General features: G+C 37.6%; 4 protein-coding genes across 13 annotated transcripts in view; 2 read left to right on the top strand and 2 right to left on the bottom strand.

Moving 5' to 3' along the window:
* The window catches only part of LOC108360992 (zinc finger protein 2 homolog), a 103,259-nt gene that overhangs the window by 77,696 nt on the left and 6,903 nt on the right, over positions 1 to 18,660 (bottom strand). The gene's annotated exons all lie outside the window — the stretch shown is intronic.
* On the top strand, positions 1,769 to 2,499 carry LOC108360994 (uncharacterized). Its single transcript, XM_017613517.1, has 2 exons — positions 1,769 to 1,998; positions 2,111 to 2,499. The coding sequence occupies exons 1-2, from the start codon at positions 1,883 to 1,885 to the stop codon at positions 2,430 to 2,432; spliced, it is 438 nt and encodes a 145-aa protein (XP_017469006.1). The 5' UTR covers positions 1,769 to 1,882; the 3' UTR covers positions 2,433 to 2,499.
* On the top strand, positions 2,494 to 3,297 carry LOC108360995 (putative nuclease HARBI1). The gene is made up of 3 exons (XM_017613518.1): positions 2,494 to 2,551; positions 2,622 to 2,766; positions 2,824 to 3,297. Exons 1-3 carry the CDS (start codon positions 2,546 to 2,548, stop codon positions 2,970 to 2,972), a joined length of 300 nt encoding a protein of 99 aa, XP_017469007.1. The 5' UTR covers positions 2,494 to 2,545; the 3' UTR covers positions 2,973 to 3,297.
* On the bottom strand, positions 3,472 to 4,716 carry LOC108360993 (uncharacterized). Of its 2 annotated transcripts, XM_017613516.1 has the most exons (3): positions 4,655 to 4,716; positions 4,403 to 4,577; positions 3,472 to 4,347 (listed from the first exon to the last, which is right to left on the bottom strand). In XM_017613516.1, exons 2-3 carry the CDS (start codon positions 4,409 to 4,411, stop codon positions 3,649 to 3,651), a joined length of 708 nt encoding a protein of 235 aa, XP_017469005.1. In that variant the 5' UTR covers positions 4,412 to 4,577; positions 4,655 to 4,716; the 3' UTR covers positions 3,472 to 3,648. The 2 variants fall into 2 exon arrangements, with proteins under 2 accessions (XP_017469005.1, XP_017469004.1); XM_017613515.1 differs by lacking the exon at positions 4,655 to 4,716 and having other exon boundaries at positions 3,476 to 4,347; positions 4,403 to 4,580.

Raw genomic sequence — 18,660 nt, 5'->3', positions numbered from 1 at the left:
CAATCCCGTATTCCTCGGACTCGGACTAGTAAAACTGTCAAAAAATAAACATTCGCTAAGAGCTNATTCCAAAATAGCTATAGTGCTGCCACTGTATTAGTATTTCGTAATAGGTGCAATCCCGTATTCCTCGGACTCGGACTAGTAAAACTGTCAAAAAATAAACATTCGCTAAGAGCTAGAGAGTAACATTGAAAAGTACGGGATCGCTTTCTAGTAGAAAATGGTAACTTCTGTCAACTTCAACATAACCTCCAAATTTTGGTTGTAAATTTTTACTAATTTTGAATGTAAACACACTCAGCTCACGCATGTAAATAACCGAAATACTTTCAAATTCATTAGAATCGACTTAAACAAGTAATTAAATACTTTTCAACATGTATTAGCAGAATGCACATTTCTTTTGTTTACAATTTGGTTGCCAAACACACTACAGCTGATCGTTTGACATATTTACCAGAATTTACCAACAAAAAATTCTCGGACTAAAACTAGAAACTTCTGACAGAGAGAGAACCGTATTTACTCTCTTTTTTGTCCTCTCAGTACTCAGAGAACCGAGTACGGGATCGTTTTCCAGTAAAATCTGATTGATTCTGACTAGTCCGGACTCGTACGGGATCGCAACTACTAATTCACTTTTCCTTACAAGGTGTGTGCAGTGTTCAATGCGTTTCGGTATCTTCTTTCATTTAATAGCTCTGATCCAATATTTTTCGTGAAAAATCCTGTAAAACTAGGTGCGTTCGACAAGTCAAAAATTTTTAATAGTTTTTCTAAATTTTTACTGGATGGCGTTCGATAACGACGAAAAATTATCCAACACACAAAAATTGAGAGAGCAAGCGTTCATTTTGATGCAAGAGAAGCGTTCATTTTGTTACTGGCAAAATTTTAGTCAGCCAAAAATTATCCAACACGAAAACATATGATCACAAAACATATGGTTGCAATTTTTGTAAACAAACAAAATTGCATTTTCCGAGTTTTGGTATTTATATGCTTTTTGGCTGCCTGCTATGTGACTTTATGATAGCGCCAACTAGTTTTTACTTCTAGAAATGTTCCTGGCAAACATTGAACGTTCACTTTCCTTTTTTCTTCCATGGAGGCAACATGAATTTCAGTTTGTTTACAAATAAAACATAAACATTGTCAGCTGGTGTGCCTTCTTCTTCCGGTTTTTGCAAGTGATGGCTAATTTCCTGTTCGTTTACTTCTTTGCTTTTTCTTCTCTTTGGGAGAGAATTTTCGCTTACGCTCTTGATTTTGATTCATGGCTGGTGTTGGCTAATTTTGTTATCGAACGCAACTAATGTCAAACAGAAAATTACTCTCTGAAGTGAGAGTAAAAAGTGAGTAACAACAAAAAGTGCGGGAACAAAAAAAACCATTTTTCCTGTAAAAACGTCAACCAGTGATTGCTTGACACTTTTCATGATTTTACCAGAAGAAAAAGTTCGGGTAAAATCTTGCAACTTCATTCTCTACACAACTCTCCAAAAGTCGCTCTCATTTACAGGACTTTGGAGGATTTCGGAGTACGGGAACATTTTTACTGCAACTTCCTGCAAGTTCGTGTAAAATTCTGTAAGTTTATGGAGTACTGGATCAGAGCTAATATAAGTTGTGATCCCGTACGAGTCCGGGCGTCACTTTTGCATAAAAATCAATCATGCCTATTATGGTATCCGACGGATTCCATCCGCTCGGATCTAATCCGATCCGTACTCGATTCACTTTTTTAAGTAAACACTATTATTGATACCGACGGATGCACTGCGTTGCCTCTTGTGAACTGTATTGCCAACATAATCAGCTGTGCTTATATGTGTGAAGGATTTTTGTTAACATTGGTGAAATTTATTGCAAATATTAAATGGATTCTGTGGCTTTTTTTATTAATTTCGATGAAAACACCAGGAGTGATATGCGACGGACTAGAAGGAAAGTCAGGGATAATGTTGTGAATGTATTCGAGTTGCCGGATGAGGTGTGAGTAAATTTATTTATTTAATTTATNTGAATGTATTCGAGTTGCCGGATGAGGTGTGAGTAAATTTATTGAAGTCTTTATTTCATTTTAACATGTGAGTTCCTTATACAGATTTGTAAAACAGTTCCGGCTTAACAAGTTAGCATTCAAGTACGTTTTGGAAATATTAATGCAGAAATTGCCTCCAGTTCGAAGATCATGTTCCATAACGCCAGAGCTTAAATTAGAAGCCTGTTTATGGTTTTTAGCTGAAGGGGGCTATCAGAATGATACTGGCCAAGATTTTAATATTGGCATGGCGCAATCCACAGTATCTGTAGTACTCTCTGATGTACTAAACATCTTAGAAGCCACTTTATGTCCCAGATGGATTACTTTATCAATGACATACAATGAAAAACTTGAAGCGAAGATATTTTTTCGAAAAAACTAGAATTCCTGGAATTGTCATGTGTGTAGACGGTACTCACATAAAAATTCTTAAATNCAGCTGCAGGCAATGCACACCTTTATTATAATCGGAAAGGATATTACAGTGTTAATGCAATGATAGTAAGAACTAAATGAGTTTGAACTTCTTCAATTTATTATTTATTTATATTCTTTTATTTTGCATTTTCAGATATGTGACCATAAGCAAAGAATAAGGTATGTGAACAGTAGGTATGCAGGTGCAAGTCACGATTCTTTTATTTGGGATAATAGTGATGCTTCCACCTACTTCCAAGCGCAGTATGAAAATGGAGACAGAAGCACAAGACTGCTAGGTACAAAAAAATAACGAATAATCAAAGTGCTATTTTAACTGCAATGATCTTTCATAGGTGACTCTTCATATCCACTGTTACCCTGGCTTATAACACCCTTTCGAAGTGCAGGCGTTGATAGTCCAGAAAGCAGATTTAATAAAAGCCATAGTAAAGGCCGTAATATTGTTGAACGAACCATAGGCGTTTGGAAGAACTGGTGCTAATGTCTCCTTTCTGCTCGCCAACTACATTATGCTCCTGAGAAAGTGGTTAAAATTGTAAACGTTGCGGCAGCACTTCACAACATTCGGATACATTATAATATTTCCGATGAATACCAAGAGGAAGTCTACGAACTCGATGAATATGTAGGCGAACCTTTACAACCTCAACGATATACAAATGAAGCAACTCAAATTCGCAATGAGATGTTACGTAGCTTTTTGTAAAATAAAACTATTTATTATCACATTATTCATTTTCATACATATTTATTAATATTTAAGTAAAAGCCTTCCTGGCAAAGTGTTGCACAAAGTTGTCTACACACTAAGGGCCGTTTGCACCATGTCTAGTTAATTCTAACTCCCAGTTAAACATCTTTATCGACGTTATCGACACCCATCATATAACATGTGATCGATAAAGCAGTTAACGTGCTTAACTGAAGGATGTACCTCCAGTTAGCGTTAACTAGACATGGTGCAAATGGCCCTTAGGATGTAGATAAAAATAAAATCATATCACTTCATTGATTTACATACACAGTAAAAAACAGAAAAAAACTTAAATAATAAAGCCTTCTTTTTCAGAAAGCATTCTGGCACTACAGTTATAAAAAAAAAATCCAATATAAAATAAAAACAAATCTCATAAAAAAATTGTCAAGTCCCACTTATTTTAAGAATTAAGGTGCCTGTTGACGTTATTTAACTCAATATTTAAAAGTTCCCTTTTTAATCTTAATTTTTCTATAGCAGCCTTTTCCATCACAGCGTTATGTCTTTTAATCTCTTCAAGAGTATTCTGAAGAATTTCAGTATTTTTCTTTTTTTGGTCGCCTGGCCTCTCTACCGATCTATTAAGTCTTTTTAAATGGTCCCTCATGTGTTGAAAATATTCCTGTTGGTTCTCAACACTCTCAGACACTTTTTCGTATAGTCTTTCTTGAACCCCTATTTGCTTCTCTAATAAATCGAATTGCTCGGGTCTCTTTTTTCTTCTTTGGTTAGAAATATTTTGGTCATTCTCAATATTTACGTCTTCATGAGCTTCAATACCATCGTAATCTCTCCGAGTAGGTGGAGAAGTGTCCTCAGATATTCTCTCCTGCGGTACATCTCTCGTAGCAGAAGCTCTCATCTGTGGAACATTTCTCGATGTAGATGGAGCTGCGTCATCATAATTTATCCCCTGTGGCACTCCAAACTGTTTGGAGCTTCTAATACCACCAACGCAATCATTCAGACACACAAGGGTAGCAACTTCTTCCCTAGATGTTAAGGGAATTTCACTATTTTCTCCTCCACCAGTCGCATGTAGCTCTCTGTTGTTATGCGCGAGCTTCTTCTTTATCGCCGACTTATAGTCCGACCAAACCTGTGGTTCAAACTTAGTAAATAATATATTTTAGCTTTTCAACATTTCGCAAAACTTTTTCCATTCGGCAATGGTTTTTGATGGCGGTCCAATCGAATTCAACTCCTCTCACACACTTTCCCAAAATCTTTCTACCAAATCAGGTGCATTTTTAGTAAATTTTTTGCTATGTCCGGATGCTCCTTCATTTAAGAAACTAAACATTTAAATTGCTCCCTGGTCATTGTACGCTTCTTAAAACACATAAGATGGTGTATTTTTTACAATATTACAATATTAAAGGGAAAATAATTGTGGTTTTTCTTACATTTCATTGCTATCCATCTTATCGTTTTTAGTATCCGCAGCACAACGGCGCGTGAATGAAAGATAGAGAAATTGGACGAATCACGGATCGGACGCGTTTTCAATGATGCCACTTTTTTATTTCATTCGCAAACTGCATTAACCTCGTTTGACTCATCCGCAAACTGCATTATCGATCGCTTTCGATAATACCAAAATCTGTCAAAAGTGAGTAAAACTCCCTCCACAACCATCTGTCGGATACCATAATAGGCATGAATACTTCGATAAATAATGATTTAATATTTATTTCAGTCTATTGCAGCGTTTTTGCTGCATTTAAAATGCAACATTTAGCACTTTCGAACATATGTTTTCGAAGAGCGTTCATGCTACCGCATTTAGCAAATGTACATTTACGCGAGTTCGAAATCGTATGCTTTTGACAAACAGCCGTGTTCCAGTCGCTTATTCAGATCCGTCACTTTCCCCCGATTTGGCATTTTATACAATTGAATAGTTTTGGATAAGAAAAACCTTTTTAAAATACGAATTAATTATATCGGAATGAATAAGTTATTTTTCTCATAATTATTTCTGATATCACATGGTGACGCATTAAAAACAAGAGTATCTCCTCCAAACACCCATCTTTGATCCAAAATAATGTAATAGAGTAGGTTTAAAATTATAAAATTTTCATTTCAACAATCAACCTACCAAAACCGAAAACTTCAGCAAAAAAACATTTCAACATGCTTCATTTAAATCTATTTTGGTATATTTGAAGGAAATTTATGTTACAAACGAAAAATTTCATACGGCAACCATAGTCAGCACGCACTAAAGTAAACAAACTGGAGATTAATAGCAAATTAACGAAAAATAAACACAACAAACGTTGTGCTTATTAAATTTACGCACTTTTTAGTTATATACTAGCATTAATAATAAAATTTGCAATAAATAACTCAAAAAAGCCATATTTTCTTTTGTTTATTTACAAACATGTGTTTGTGATCAGCTGATTTTCTTACTTGCAAGTTTTAGCTGGGAAAAATTTTTCCAGCAGAAATTTGCAGCTCTCTTTCACATTTCGCTCTCTCAATTTCCCCTACTTTGCAAGTTTTTTGGGTACGAGAACGCAAAACCAGTAAAAGTTTTTTAAAACTTTAGACACAAGGTCTCCCGATCACTAAGGGCCAGTTTTCCAGTGCACGGCTGGGGTCTAAAATTATTATTATTATTATGTAAGTCTTTATTATAATTAAAATTATAACCGCTCGAGCTGGTAAAGACAAACTCAGTTTACGTGATCTAAGTTTAAACTTGCACTGAAAAACTGGCCTTAAAAGTGAAACATCAACGAATTCGGGCTACCGTATTAGAAACAATCGAGCGAGAACGCCGAAAGAAACGTAAGCGCCAAATGTTTTTATTTGGCGTCTTTTTTGTCAAAATTATATAATTTTTCCACAAATAAATAACTTTTTCATATCCATCAACCGCAAATGGTACCGCAAAGAATTTACAAGGCAATAAAAAAAAACAGAAAAACAGCTCAAAGTGGACCATCTATTCTCAAATTATACGCGGTTTGAAGTACGCAACTTCGGTATATATGTACATACAAATATTTATTTGTAAAGGNAAGGCAATAAAAAAAAACAGAAAAACAGCTCAAAGTGGACCATCTATTCTCAAATTATACGCGGTTTGAAGTACACAACTTCGGTATATATGTACATACAAATATTTATTTGTAAAGGGTGAACACACGAAAACTGCGACACTTAAGCTGATGCCAGATAAAACTTTGTAGCTTTGCGTGACATTTATAACTTTGCCAGCAAAGCGCCAGACGCANCATTATACCACGGCAATGTGTCCTTGGCATAGTGGCAGGTTGCCATGTCCGCCTAGAACGATGTCCTACTCCTTATCTGTTGATAAATGACAGAAGACGCCTTTTGAGGCACTCCCGATAAACTTGATCATTCATTGTCCCGGATGGGAAAAAAGGGCTGCTCTTACGGCCGCAGGAACAAATAGCTTGGCAAACCATGTGGTTTTTGGAAATTTTGACTTCATTTTCGTTTTTTTTTTTGGGCTCTGAAGAGATGACAAGGGACCCAATAGTCCCTATCGTCAGGTTGTTCCTCCACGTATGATGTGCGTAATTAAGCGAGTACAACTCCAGGTTGTTTTAATGTTGCTCCGCTGATACACGTTAGCAATACCCAAAGGGCCAGAACTTTGTGTACGAGCTTCTGCTTGTGTATATCCAGTTTGTTGACAAGGTTTGCTTTCTACAGCAAATTTGGCTTGCTCACATTGCTTGTGGTTTANGCTTTTACGTAAGTAGCAGGTATGTATTCAGTGACACTACTCAGTAGCTTTTAGACGTAGTTACTTTTGAACGACGACGGATTGTGAAGGCTTGAGATTGGTGGAATCGTTTATATGTATATGTGTTAAAAATTATTCGAAAATGTGTATATATATATAATAGAAACAAAATGGGTTAGCATATAAAATTTAATATGAGTGATTAAAAGGAAACTTTGGCTTTTTGGTAAAACTTTGTCAGTTGAGTGATCCCGGCTACATTATTGTTACGAAAGATCTCTTCAAATCGAGTTGCCTGTTTAAAAACATCAAATTCGTTTCTTATGCTGGTGAGTCTTCTACAACAGGAGCACCGATCGNACTTTGTTTTGCACTCTTCAATAATTTTCACTCTTTCACCTGTTTTCTTCTTCATTTGACAATTGAACAATATTCCCCAACAGGACGTGGCTCTGGGCTATTGGGTGGATTGCAGTCGTGAGGTACAAAATTGATGTTATTTTCATTATACCACGGCAATGTGTCCTTGGCATAGTGGCAGGTTGCCATGTCCGCCTAGAACGATGTCCTACTCCTTATCTGTTGNGTGACAATTGTACCATAGGGTACGTTTTATATGTATGCAAACGTTTCAATTACGTGAAAAATAATTTTTTCTGTAAATTTTCATATCCAATTCAATTAAAAAACATTTTTATTTTTTTTATTCATTGCAGCCATTCGTTTTGTATTTGTTTATTGCATATATGTACATACATAAAAATATTTTCCCTGCACGATTCATTTCGTTTGTTGTTTCGTCTGTAACTACTAAACTACTGTAGTGTACTATCGCCAAAGTGAACTCAGCCGTTTTGTTTCGTATTGTACCGAACTGTTAAAGTAATAAACGAAACGAAATAGTAACGTACAATATAGTTTATTTTCGTACACTGGTTTATAATGTGTTTTGCAAAATATTTCTCGATACGTAGCTTTTACGTAAGTAGCAGGTATGTATTCAGTGACACTACTCAGTAGCTTTTAGACGTAGTTACTTTTGAACGACGACGGATTGTGAAGGCTTGAGATTGGTGGAATCGTTTATATGTATATGTGTTAAAAATTATTCGAAAATGTGTATATATATATAATAGAAACAAAATGGGTTAGCATATAAAATTTAATATGAGTGATTAAAAGGAAACTTTGGCTTTTTGGTAAAACTTTGTCAGTTGAGTGATCCCGGCTACATTATTGTTACGAAAGATCTCTTCAAATCGAGTTGCCTGTTTAAAAACATCAAATTCGTTTCTTATGCTGGTGAGTCTTCTACAACAGGAGCACCGATCGGAGCTTAGAACATTTATTTTAGAGAGGTAGGCCTTGTCATATGTGTGTCCAGTCATGACTCTATTAAGAGTTCTTACGTCCGTTGGGGATAATTTAAGTTTTTTGAACCAAGTCTGTTTTTTACGTTCCGGAAAGATAGTGGCATAAAGATTTGGTTTAAGCCTTGAATAATTTAAAAATTCATTGTACCATTCATTAAAAATTATATCCTTAATTTGATTAAAAGCCTCTTCAATAGTTAGATTTACATTTTTGAGTATTCCTTCACTAGTAGCACTTTTGGCAATTGTGTCCGCTTTTTCATTTCCCAGAATGCCTACATGGCTGGGGGTCCAGACTATGTGCACTTGAGTAAGATTTGAGGCAGTTACTTTTCGATGAATGTTGTGAGCTATGTAGTTGTAGAATGTGACAAGAAGTAAGGCTGTCAGTAAAAATTACTATTTTCAGGTAACCTTCGCTGATAGCAATGTCAATAGCACTGTCTATAGCATGTAATTCACCAAAGGTTGAGGAAGCTTTAAAAGGAATCTTATAGCGGTGTTCAGTATTATTAGCATAGTTGAGTACTCCACAGCCAGTGCTTTCTTCAGAAAGAGACGCATCGCTATAAAAGATGTAAAATTTATCCATTTTATATTTGTCTAGAATACTAGCATGATAAGCTTTAATGCTCTCATTTGCCATAGCCGCTTTTTTATTGGGAAGTGTTTTGTCAGAAATTACAAAATCAAAGGTGGGAGGATGGAAACACACCACATCAAGACGGTCAAGAATATGAGAGAATTTGTTGTAGACTGCAGAATAACTAGAGTTTAAAAGAGGATTTTCTCTGACTGATTTGGCTATTGGATTATTATATGCAAATATTTTAACTAGCTCTTTTGATGTGAGCCATATGGACCTTTCCTGTGGAGAGAGTTCGTTCGCTATGGCATACATAGTTGGGATAGGTGTAGAGGGAGTTACTCCTAGACATCTTCTCAGAAACTTATTTTGGAGTGTGGAAATTTTTCGTATGGAAGACTTGGCACAGTTTGCAGTAGTGGTGCTACAGTATTCAATCTTTGATCTCACTAACGATTTGTAGATATTTAATGCTTTTTGGGGGTGAAGACCCGATTTAATGTTAGTAATGTACTTAAAAAGCTTAATATTGTTTGCTGACGCGTCTGTAACCATGGAGTAGTGGTTTTTAACTGTTAAGGAGCTGTTTATAATTCTGCCAAGAATTTTTAAATTGCTTACTTGTGATAGAGTTGTGCCATCTAGCTGAATGTGTATGTCTTTTTTGGGACCCTTACTGATATACATCAGTTTGGTCTTCTCCGGATTTACAGACAGGTTTAGCAGTTTGCATTTGGTGGAAAATAGGTTGATTTTTGACTGCAGGTCTTGTTGAGCTGCTTGAAGATTCTGTCCAGAGGCTAGAAAGCAAAAATCGTCAGCAAATTGGTAAAGATGGAAGTCGACATCAGTTAGATTGTGGAGTTCGGTGGTGTAGATATTAAATAGTAGGGGGGACAGGCAGCTACCTTGAGGTAAACCATTGAAGATGTGAGTAGAGTTATTACCAATTTTCAGTATTCTGAAAGCCAAAAAGTTGATGATCCATTCTACATATAGACTTTCAACATCAAGTTCAACTAACAAGTCCTTTAAGATGCTGATATCCACGCAGTTGTACGCGTTGGAGATGTCAGTTGCACTGAATATAACGTGTTTTTTCTGGGCTTTGAGAAGACTGATCTGGTTAAGTAGGTGGTTGATGCAAATCGCAGCAGACTTGTTTTTTCTGTAAGCAAAGGAATTTTCAGGTAGGAGATTGTTATGTTCAAGGAACAAATAAAGCTTGTCCTTAATGCATGCATTGATTATTTTTAAAAGAACCGGGATCAGGGCTATTGGTCAAAAGTTGTTAAAGTCACTGAGATCTTTGTTTTTTTTCGGTATGGGGACTATTTTGATGGTTCTCCAGTGTTCTGGTATATGGTTTTTTAAAAGTTGGTCATTTAGAGCAGTGCGTAAAGAATTTAAGGAGATTTCCGGGAGAGCTTTTATCATTTTGTAAGTAATTTGATCAACCCCTGCTGCCGAGTCCTTCTTCTTCTTGTTTAAGATGTTGGTAATATCCTCAAAAGTTAATGATAAACTCGGAATTGGATGGACATATTTGTTTATCTCAAGCCTATGTTGCTGTCTGGGTACTTGACTGTTCAATAAGTTTAAGAAGTTAATGTCGTTGTCATTATTTCAACTACTGTTCCCACTTTGATTATAATCGCCTCTAAGTGCTTTGGCAAAGCGCCATGTATTTCTACCTCCTACATTGTTTATTTCTTCAATTTTACTATTAAAGTTCGATTTTTTAGCTTTTTTATCTCTTTTCTCCACTCTTTTTGTCTAGTCATCAGGAGATCAAAGTTGAGAGGGGAGGGGTAGTCTTTAGCTTTCTTAGAAGCGGCTTTTAGTAACCTGTGTACTCTATTTAGGTCTTCATTCCACCAGCCCTTTGGAACTTTATTGTTTTTGATTGTATACGTGGAGTTTTTAGNTTTTTTATCTCTTTTCTCCACTCTTTTTGTCTAGTCATCAGGAGATCAAAGTTGAGAGGGGAGGGGTAGTCTTTAGCTTTCTTAGAAGCGGCTTTTAGTAACCTGTGTACTCTATTTAGGTCTTCATTCCACCAGCCCTTTGGAACTTTGTTATTTTTGATTGTATACGTGGAGTTTTTAGTCTCATCATTGATTTTACTTTCAAAGTCTTCTATAGTGGGTTCACATTCAAAGGTTTTTAGAGTTTTTAGAAGTTTTTTGCTTGCAATGAAGGAAGGAAAATTATTTTTTATAGCATTGGAGTCGATAATTATAGTATAATGGTGACTGCCACCGATTCTAACGGGGTCAACCGACCAATTACAGGGAAAAGTAGTTTGAAAAGGAAAGGTCCAAAACAGACCCAGAATTTGTACAGAAATCTCTCTTAAAGGTAACGCCACCGTTGTTCATTGAATAGAAATTTGATTGTAAAATTAAATCGTATAGATGTTTACCTCTATTGGAGTCGAGGATGTCACCCCAATGGGAATGCCTGGCATTAAAGTCGCCCAGTATAAATACGTTATCACGTTGCTCAACATAACTAATAATTTTCTGAAGTTCGTTTACGAAATCACCAACACTCACATTAGGAGGGAAGTATACTGAGCAGACTGTGATGTTTGGATTTAGATTTAACGTTTCAATTATCAAGACATCCAAGTTGGACAAGAAACCAACTTTTTTGAACTTGATACTTTTTTTGAGGGCTATGGCTACACCGCCATAACCATCATTTCGGAATTTTTTGGAAATATTAAAATCAATCAATTTTCTGTGTGAGGAGGTGCTAGCAAGAAAAATTTCACTGAGACAAATTATATCAATATCATTTTTGTTTGCATAGAATTCTAATGGGTCAATATTTGCTTTAAACGACTGAATGTTATACTGCAGTATTTTCATTTTCAAGAGAGGGGGGATTGTAGGAGCCTTGAATTTCCATCTCGTCTTTTTCATTTCTCAAAAGTTCAAACTGGGCTTTTAGAGTTTGTAATTCATTAAAAGTTTTATTGTCTTTGTTTTCGATTGTGATTTTTTGCGTTATTTTCAATAACTCAGACATTAGCCTCTCAAATTGTGATACTAAACCTTTTTGATAGGCAGACGAGTTGAAAACAGGGCTACCTATTTTGTTTGTTGGTGTTTTGGAAGGACGAGGGTGACTGATCTCAGATCCATCAGTGCGCCTTTTGACTACCGATTTGTACGTTTTTTTGGTTAGATTTCTATTAATATTGGAATCTTTATCTACACTGTCATTGGAAGAGCTGTTTAAAGGGGGAAAACTATCTTCTTCTTCCTCAAAGATGCTAAATCTGTTGAAGTTTTTGGGGAAATAAGTCTCCAAAACTTCCTTACGGGACATTTTTTTGACCGTCTTGATGCGGTTTATCTCCATCTCCTTTTCCCAAAAGGCACATTTGAACTTGTCTTTTGCCACATGGCCATTTTTGTTACACAAAATACAAAAAGTAGAATCACATGCATTATCCCACTCAGGTTTTCCAAATTTAAGGCACCTGCCCTTGGACTTACAGGAAAGCACCGTATGACCAAGTCGCCCGCACTTATTACATTGCCTAAGAGGCGGTATAAAGAAATCGACATTAAGTTTAACGTATTCAAATATCACTTGCTTGGGTATTTCATTCCCTGTAAAGCCTACTTTCAGAGTTGTTGTTGGGATATAATCATTATTTATGGGATCTTTACGCGTAAAACGCCTAACAGATCTTATTGGAATGCTTGATTTGGCTTCTTTTAAAAAGTCTTCCTCTTTAAAGAAAGTTGGTACACCCCTAATGACACCATATATTTCAAGGGCAGTCATGGGTACAAAAGGTCTAAGGCCTCTTTTAGAAAGGCTGTCGTCTAGAACAAAATTGTTGGCTGAACAGGTATTTTTAAAGATTACTTTATATAAAGTCCTACCCAAAGCAAGAATAAGGTCTAGGTCTTTTATTCTTAAGTCTTTTATTTGGGCATACAGTGTAAGTCCTGTAGTCGTTTTCTCATTTTTTATGTTCGGGCATTCCGATGCATCAACGAGTACAAAAATCTCGCCCTTAAAAATTGGCGGGTAAACGTTAATTATTGGCGCGTTTTTGCTCACACTATTTTCGCTGGTTGCAACTGTCTCAGACGGGGCATTTGAACCACATGTATTATCGTTTCTAACCTCACATTCCATATTAACAGGCTCACTAGCACTGCACAATTTTTGATCTTTTTTCCTAATTTCTATGAGCCCACCGCCAGTGGCCAGCTCATAGAAAGAAGAAACTTTCTCATTGGAAACGATTTTAGCTTTTTTATTTGCCCTATCCTCTTCAGATTCACTCTTCCTGGCCGTTTCCGACCCATTGGCCGGCAACCCCATTCTTGATTTTAATTTTGCGCTTGCCAATAAAGGCAGCTTTTTCCTTTTTTTAACCGGCACCTCGACAAGAAAATCTTTTCTTTTCAGTCACAAAACAGAAAAGAACAAATGTAGCCGTGATCTACTCACCTGGTCTGGAAGCTGCTGAACCCAAAATTATTAGTTTGATTTTTATCTAGCGCACGACGAGAAATGTAGTTTAAAAAGAGAATTTATTTGAATTCAATATTAAGCACACGAAACACGCGGCCCACACAAAAAGCCTGTATTAAAAGGTTTTGCAAAAACTAGTTTTTTCCAAAAACGTGCCAAAATCCGAATGTGACTTCATTTTCAGCTTACAACTTTCAGGGGCATCTTAACGACTTGCAGCAGTATAAAAATCTTGACCTGCAATATATCTGAATTTTTATAGCAGTAGGTTTCGCAGTCCATAACAATGCAGTTGTATTTTTTAATTTAGAATTCATACAACTTCCGAATGCGGGATTTCGCTGTAACATTCTACTTTGCGCCTCGGTCTGGCGCTGTTTGAGCTGTAGAACATCTCAATGAAGCTTTCCGCTTTACCTTTTGTACGAAAAACTGCGATCTCCGTACGGATTTTGCAACATAACGCGACAAAATCTTCGGATCTCGCGAAAACGCACTGAGGACCTTCCGAGCACTGTTTTTATCACTTTGACCATGCTAACCCCCGCTCCCTGGTTTTCTCGTAACTGTCAGGCCTTATTTGTACCGATTAAAACCCTGCAAACTGTCGAATTGTGCACTCTTTAATTTTTTAGCAATTTTACGTGTACTTAAGGCCGGATCATTTATAAACTCGTGCAAAATGGTTTGTCTCGTTTCTAGCTCGGTTGCCATTTTTAACTCAACTAGGAATCAAATTCAAATGAAATTTCTTCTACGTTCAACTAAGGTCCATGGTCAACTTATGGTATTTGAATTTCAAACTATTTGTGGTATTTGAATTTCAAAATATTTAATTCGTTTTGGGTAAGTTATAAGCTTCCCAAAGTGTCACAGTTTTGGTGTGTTCACCCTTTAATAACAATCAGAGGCTATATTCGATGCAAATAAGTTGGTTTCAATTAAATAATTAAAGCAAATGCTACACTTTTTATTTATATTTATTTATATTATTATTATATTTATATATTTTATATATTTATTATTTATATATTTATTTATTTATGGTATTTGAATTTCAAAATATTGAATTCGTTTTGGGTAAGTTATAAGCTTCCCAAAGTGTCGCAGTTTTGGTGTGTTCACCCTTTAATAACAATCATAGGCTATATTCGATGCAAATAAGTTGGTTTCAATTAAATAATTAAAGCAAATGCTACACTTTTTTGTGGAACTTCGGTACTGTTTGAAGGGGATTGAATTCTTCCCCTTTTCCTCCTGCTTCCAAAAAACATCCCTGTGGGTGGGAGTGTCAAATTATAGATAAAAGCCACACGATNCTTTTCCTCCTGCTTCCAAAAAACATCCCTGTGGGTGGGAGTGTCAAATTTTAGATAAAAGCCACACGAAACCTTTAATAATTGAATCATGGTTTTAGACTTACTTCTCATTTATCCTTGAAGAAAAATCAAATAATTAGCATTAATGAAATATTTATTGTTGCACTTCATGTGGAATACATTGAACATCTAATGCAAATGTTTATTTATAAAGGAAACTTATAGTAATGTACAAAGAACAAAAAAGACCACAAAATCCCTTTTGGTTATAAAATATTTTTAATATAGGGAAATTTTTGAGAAAATCGAATTCAGGAAGGCTTCCAAAACAAACACACTACTCCTATATAAACAAAAATATTCTTAGTGTTTATTATACTTCCATTACTAATTTCTATAGAACATTTTGCTATGTTTCATTTTAATTCTAACATATTTATTTATACATCACGTAAATTTATTCTTGCTTTACATCAAATACATTTTAATTTTAATCGTTTTTCCAAAAAATTCTTCTCACACTGACTGTGAGTGCATGTATCTAAACACTCTTACTTAACTTTGCATCGCATAGCAAAATAATATTAAATTAGAAATTGCAACTTTCTTTTCATTAAACCTACATATTGAAATAGATTAATTTGTATTCGCCTCGGAAAATAAGTATACATATTTTCCCATCTATAAATGAAATTAGTTGGTGTATACACATACACCATACTTTCTAAAACCATTTCGAGGTTTGTATTCTCACTGGGCAGGGACTATCCGCATATTCGTATATGAGGATAAAATCAGGATATTCAGTTAATATCCGTTAATTTTTCTACTCAGATTTCTGGTTAATATCCGTTCATTTTGTTATAAGGATGTTCGGATTTTTTTAAACAGATATTCGAATATCCGGATATTCAAAAAATCCGAATGGAGCTCCTAGCCCTAATTCTAGCAAGTGCTATGCAATAAAGCACACATATACAAATATATGGGTATAGTGTTAATGTGAGAGGATTTTCCAAGCATTTAAAATTACATTTTACCGTTTAAAAATTGCATTCATCTCCGAGCTTTTAGAACGAAAATCATATTCAAGTTTAAATATGAAAAAATTACATACATACTAGGCATGTGTTAAAATTATATACGTCGTGTTGCATTTATTTACAGAAATTTCGTTTTCGCCGTGCTCGATACTACTTTGACTTCTTCCCCGTAACCGCATGCCGCTTCTGTTGAATCTTATCTTTAAGGTTTTTTATTAGACTTTCAATATCTTCCACATTATATGCGTACATCAGTTTGCATTGTTTCGCCTGTATGTTGCCGTTGTTTAAGTTCTTCAATGCATGTTGCAAACAATATACATTTCCTTCCTCAGTTTTGATCATTGAAATATACAAATTTGCACGACATAAGTCACACTCACTTTCGATAGATTTGTGAGGTGGCTGTTGTTTTTTCGCCTTGGTACCTTTCTCAGTGGCTACTTTTTCCGTGGAAGTAACACCAGCAGCCTATATTGAAACATAAAAATATTAAACATATGTATGTATGTATGTATTTCATGTTACCTATGTACATAAGGGTGGTCCAAAAAACGCATTGTCGAAATTTTAATGGCTCCCTTTTTTAAGTAAAAAAATATTTGGGGGTTGTTGTTGTTGTAGCGGCTACTAAGCCCCGTTTGGGGAGGTTCATCCATCAACGTTGTCGTCAATTTCAGCTAGGGGGAGGCCCAGGAAGTGTGCTACTTCCGCAGGGGCTGTCCATAGGGACAGGGGCGTAAGCTGAGTAGGGTTCTCAGGCCATGTGAAGAGGTGCCGGGAGTCATGTGGCGACTCTCCACATGCCGGGCATTGGTTGGGCACATCCTCGTTGATTCTGCTCAGGTAGCTGTCGAGTCTGCTGCAATAGCCAGATCGAAGTTGGGCTATTGTAGTGCGGGTCCCCCGGGGCAGACAAAGTTCTGTCCCGTCCACGTCCGGTGGTTGTGTGCCTAGAACGGCATTCACAGGGGGGAGTCTACATAACTTGAGACTGATTCCCTGTGAATGCCGTTCAGGGCCTGTCGGTAGGTTGACGGGTCCAGAGGTTGTTTGATATACCTCTGGACTTCGTAAAGATGCCTCATGACGTGCCGTAGCGAGGGCTCTTTCTCGAGCAGTTGCCCGCTGGGATGGCCACGTCTGTGGAACTGCTTGCAGAGCATTATGTTATGCTCCTTTACTGGGAGCATCTGGGCCTCGTCGTGAAGGTGGTGTTGAGGCGTCATCAGGAGGCATCCTGTCGCAGTTCGTAATCCCGTGTTTTGGCAGGTCTGTAGCTTCATCCGCTGCGTCCTGCTTGTCCCCGGCGACCATACGGGCGCTGCGTAGTTTAGAACCAGCCGGCCAATTGCCTTGTATGTTACCAACAACGTTTCTTTATCTTTGCCCCAAGTGCTGCAGGCCAGCGACTTGAGGACATTATTGCGGCTCTGTACNGCTCCCAGCGAGGAACTGCTTGCAGAGCATTATGTTATGCTCCTTTACCGGGAGCATCTGGGTTTCGTCGTGAAGGTGATGTAGAGGCGTCATCAGGAAGCATCCTGTCGCGGTTCGTAATGCCGTGTTTTGGCAGGTCTGCAGCTTCATCCACTGCGTCCCGCTAGTCCCCGGCGAGCGGGCGCTGCGTAGTTCAGAACCGGCCGGCCAATTGCCTTGTATGTTGCCAACAACGTTTCTTTATCTTTGCCCCAAGTGCTGCCGGCCAGCGACTTGAGGACATTGTTGCGGCTCTGTACTTTGTTGACAATTGCGTTTGTATGCGCCGAGGAGAGCAGATTGTCGAAGGTAACTCCGAGGATTTTCGGGTTATTCACCGTCGGTATTGTTACGCCATCGACGTGAATACCCAGTTACAGTCTGACCTCCTTCGTCCAAGTGGTGAAAAGGGTTGCCGAGGATTTCGCAGAGGAAAGGCAAGGCTCCTTGCAGTGAAGGAGCGAGAAAGTTCGGAGAGGTAACCGTTTACTTTCGAGCACAAGTCATCAATTCCATTCCCAGACGCCATGATCGAACAATCGTCNTTGCAGTGAAGAAGCGAGAAAGTTCGGAGAGGTAACCGTTTACTTTTGAGCACAAGTCATCAATTCCATTCCCAGACGCCATGATCGAACAAGCGTCAGCATATGAGACTATATGAACACCCTCTGGTGGCTGAGGAAGCTTTGAGATGTAATAATTAAACAGTAGCGGGGACAGGACACCACCCTGTGGTACCCCCTGTTTAATTTTACCTAGCAAGCCACGTTTGTCTCTGAAAATTACTAACGAGTGTCGACCACTCAGGTAATTCGCCGACCACCGTTTGAGTCCCTGTGGGAGTGAGGAGGCCTCTATATCTTCTAGTAGCGTTGAATGACTGACAGTGTCGAACGCCTTGGACAGGTCCAACGCTACTAGAATAGTTCTCTCACAGGGGCGGTTTCGTTTTAGGCCACGAGGTATCTGAGTGTTTATGGCGTTAAGTGTTGTTCTTGTGCTTTGCACTTTACGGAACCCATGTTGATGCTTCGCTGGGGTCAGGTGGTTCGTAAAGTACGGGAGCAGCAGGGCCTCGAGTGTCTTCGCTACCGGGGAAAGGAGAGTTATCGGGCGATAAGACTCTCCTTTGTTGGCTGGTTTCCCCGGTTTGAGCAGTGGGACCACTCTCCCCATTTTCCAGATGTCTGGAATGACGAGAGTGGCCATAGACAGGTTGAGGACCTCCGTTAGGTACGCTACTCCCGCAGGACCCAAATTTTTCAGCATCAACATGCATATTCCGTCGGGTCCAATGGCTTTGGAGGCTTTCGCATTCCCGATTGCTACCCTTACCTCACCGCTGGTGAAAACAAGAGGCGCACTAGGTTTTG

This window comes from Rhagoletis zephyria, unplaced genomic scaffold, assembly GCF_001687245.7.
Source record: "Rhagoletis zephyria isolate East Lansing unplaced genomic scaffold, Rhagoletis_zephyria_1.1 Rzeph_scaffold_00674, whole genome shotgun sequence".
Classification (NCBI taxonomy): Eukaryota; Metazoa; Arthropoda; class Insecta; order Diptera; family Tephritidae; genus Rhagoletis; species Rhagoletis zephyria.
This window is presented reverse-complemented; position numbering and strand designations above follow the sequence as displayed.